The sequence below is a fragment of the Hippocampus comes genome, unplaced genomic scaffold (assembly GCF_001891065.2).
Source record: "Hippocampus comes isolate QL1 unplaced genomic scaffold, H_comes_QL1_v1.1 scaffold174, whole genome shotgun sequence".
In the NCBI taxonomy this organism is placed as follows: domain Eukaryota; kingdom Metazoa; phylum Chordata; class Actinopteri; order Syngnathiformes; family Syngnathidae; genus Hippocampus; species Hippocampus comes.
In genome coordinates this window covers 9,059,100-9,061,393 of record NW_017805983.1, presented here as the reverse complement: position 1 = coordinate 9,061,393, position 2,294 = coordinate 9,059,100, and the positions used below count along the sequence as shown (strand labels likewise).

The window sequence follows — 2,294 nt, the reverse complement described above, 5'->3', positions numbered from 1 at the left end:
CCCGCCCCTAAAGTTGGTTCATTTTTAATCAATATATCTAATAGTAAATAACAAAACCAAAATATAAATACAGTATAATGTTTTTTTTTAATAATTGGCAAAATATTTATAATTTAAATATTTGTGCAGCCCCTCCATAATTTTATTTGATCTTCTAAAATACATTTATAAATAATTTTCTCATCTCCATCATTTTTGCGCATGTAGACATAGCACCGATGTGACCTGCACGCAACAAGTTTCCATTGTGGCTCATGTGTCCAAAAGACAGTCTAACCCAGGGGTGTCAAACTCATTTCACATGGTGGGCCACATACGGCCTCGGTAGATGTCAAGTGGGCCGGACCATTAAAATGATACCATACTTTGCTATAAATAACCAAAACAATATGTCTTTCCTTTGTTTTGGTATAAAGAAGCACAAGAACATTAGGAAAATGTTGAAATTTAATGAACATATCTTTTACAAAACATTTCATGAAGCACCTTACATTTCCTTCGACAAATGTGCAATTTACTTTTATCATTCACATATATGCATTGCAACTGATCCCACTGATTGTACAAACTTTAACAAGTAATTGGTATTGAAAAATACAGTAATGCACTTTAAGATTAAACAAGATTTATGAAGAAAGGAAGTTTTAAACCATTTACACATGCATATAAAATCTAAAGGTAATCCCTGCCTACACCTTACAAACTAAGGAGAGTGCTATTAAATGTGTAAATGTGAGAGTGCTATTGAAAGCGTCTGCTGTCATGGGTCTGTCTCAGTGACGGACTGAGGCTGCTGTTGTCTTCTTCTCTGATCAAAACAGTGTCCCCTTGCGGATACTCAAAGAATTGCACCTTATTAAAAATATTAATTCTGTGTCTTTAATGCTTTTTTTTCACTTTTAAATTATCCTGCGGGCCTGATTGAACCTCCTTGCGGGCCGGTTCCGGCCCGCGGGTCGTATGTTTGACAACACTGCTTTACATAATCATTTCGCGGGCCGGATTAAACTCCTTTGCGGGCCGGATACGGCCCGCGGGCCGTATGTTTGACACCACTGGTCTAACCGGTTTCAAGTTATGTCAGGGTCCATTCTGGTTTATTTTTTCTTCTTGATGCAGTCGAGCATGTAGTCAGTTCAGTTCTACGCCTTTCTCTCTGTAAACTTGCTATTTTTTATTTAACATGCATGTTAGGATAATTAAATCCCAAATTGCACCCCGTCGTGAGTGTAAATAGTTTTCTGTCACGATGTCCACTGCATTTAACTGGTGACCTTTGCAGGCTGTACCCTGCCTTTTGGCCGAAGTCAGCTGGGATAGGCTGCAGCTCGCAACAACCCCGAACAAGATATGCAAGGTAATCAATCAAAGGTATCCAAAGCGGGTGGATGGACAGACTCATCAGGGGAGTGTTTTATTTCTTAAGTCATTTGCAGCTGAAGTTATGTGAAAATAAGTAACATTAAAAAAGCTTAATGCTTGAAAAATACATTCACTATATTTTGATTTTCAACAGTTTAAAAAGATGTGTCTTTCCCAATTAAACACAACGGAGAACACGTTCACGCCGCGTTATTCAAAAGATCATCCAGAATTCGCTCACACATATACAGGCAGCGTGGTACATGGAAGAACCCTGCAGAGAAAAAGCGATACAATTAACTCAAGGCATTTTATTTAATTGACAACAAATAGGAAAATCATCCACCATGGTGCAGGGCAAGGTTATTCTCACCTTTATAGGGGCCTCCTTTAAAATCCAGAACTACTTTTCCATCTTGTGACAGATAGCCAAACCATTCTCCATGTTGGGCATCAGAAAACTGCACACATACAACCACGTGTTAATTAAAGAAATGTAAATCAAAACAATTTTTGACAGTGTGTATAAAAACTCCACATTACCCTATTAAAATGCTATATCTTTATGATGTGACTGTGCTATTTTGCGAATTAGTCAACATGATTCTAGTCTAAACAAAGGTCAGCTTGGCAGTTTTCACACTTTGCTAACTGCATCGGTACTTAACACATTGATCACCCTTAGAAAAAAAAAGATGGATCGGTGTGGCGTGATGTGGAAAGTTTGAGATTTAGCGCAATACTCACGTGGGTAAATGTGTAGTCGTAAACTTGAGAGAACCTCTCCAGCAGTCCGGGCCTTTTGGTTTGGCTATAGGCCATGAGGAAGGCAATGAGAGCTTCACAGTGTGGCCACCACAGTTTCATACTCCACTCCAACTGCTCAAACACACGAAAAGATCAGATTTATTACCACATTACAATATTTCAAG

The 2,294-nt window shown here is 38.5% G+C and overlaps 1 protein-coding gene across 2 annotated transcripts in view; it reads right to left on the bottom strand.

Moving 5' to 3' along the window:
* Nucleotides 1-1,385: 1,385 nt before the first annotated feature.
* The window catches only part of renbp (renin binding protein), a 7,783-nt gene continuing 6,874 nt past the window's right edge, over nt 1,386-2,294 (bottom strand). For both annotated transcript variants that reach the window (XM_019890784.1, XM_019890785.1), the window contains exons 9-11: nt 2,110-2,241; nt 1,736-1,823; nt 1,386-1,636 (exon numbers count right to left, since the gene is read on the bottom strand). In XM_019890784.1, coding sequence (XP_019746343.1) covers nt 1,563-1,636; nt 1,736-1,823; nt 2,110-2,241 — 294 coding nt within the window. In that variant the 3' untranslated portion in view covers nt 1,386-1,562. The remainder of the gene's footprint in view (nt 1,637-1,735; nt 1,824-2,109; nt 2,242-2,294) is intronic.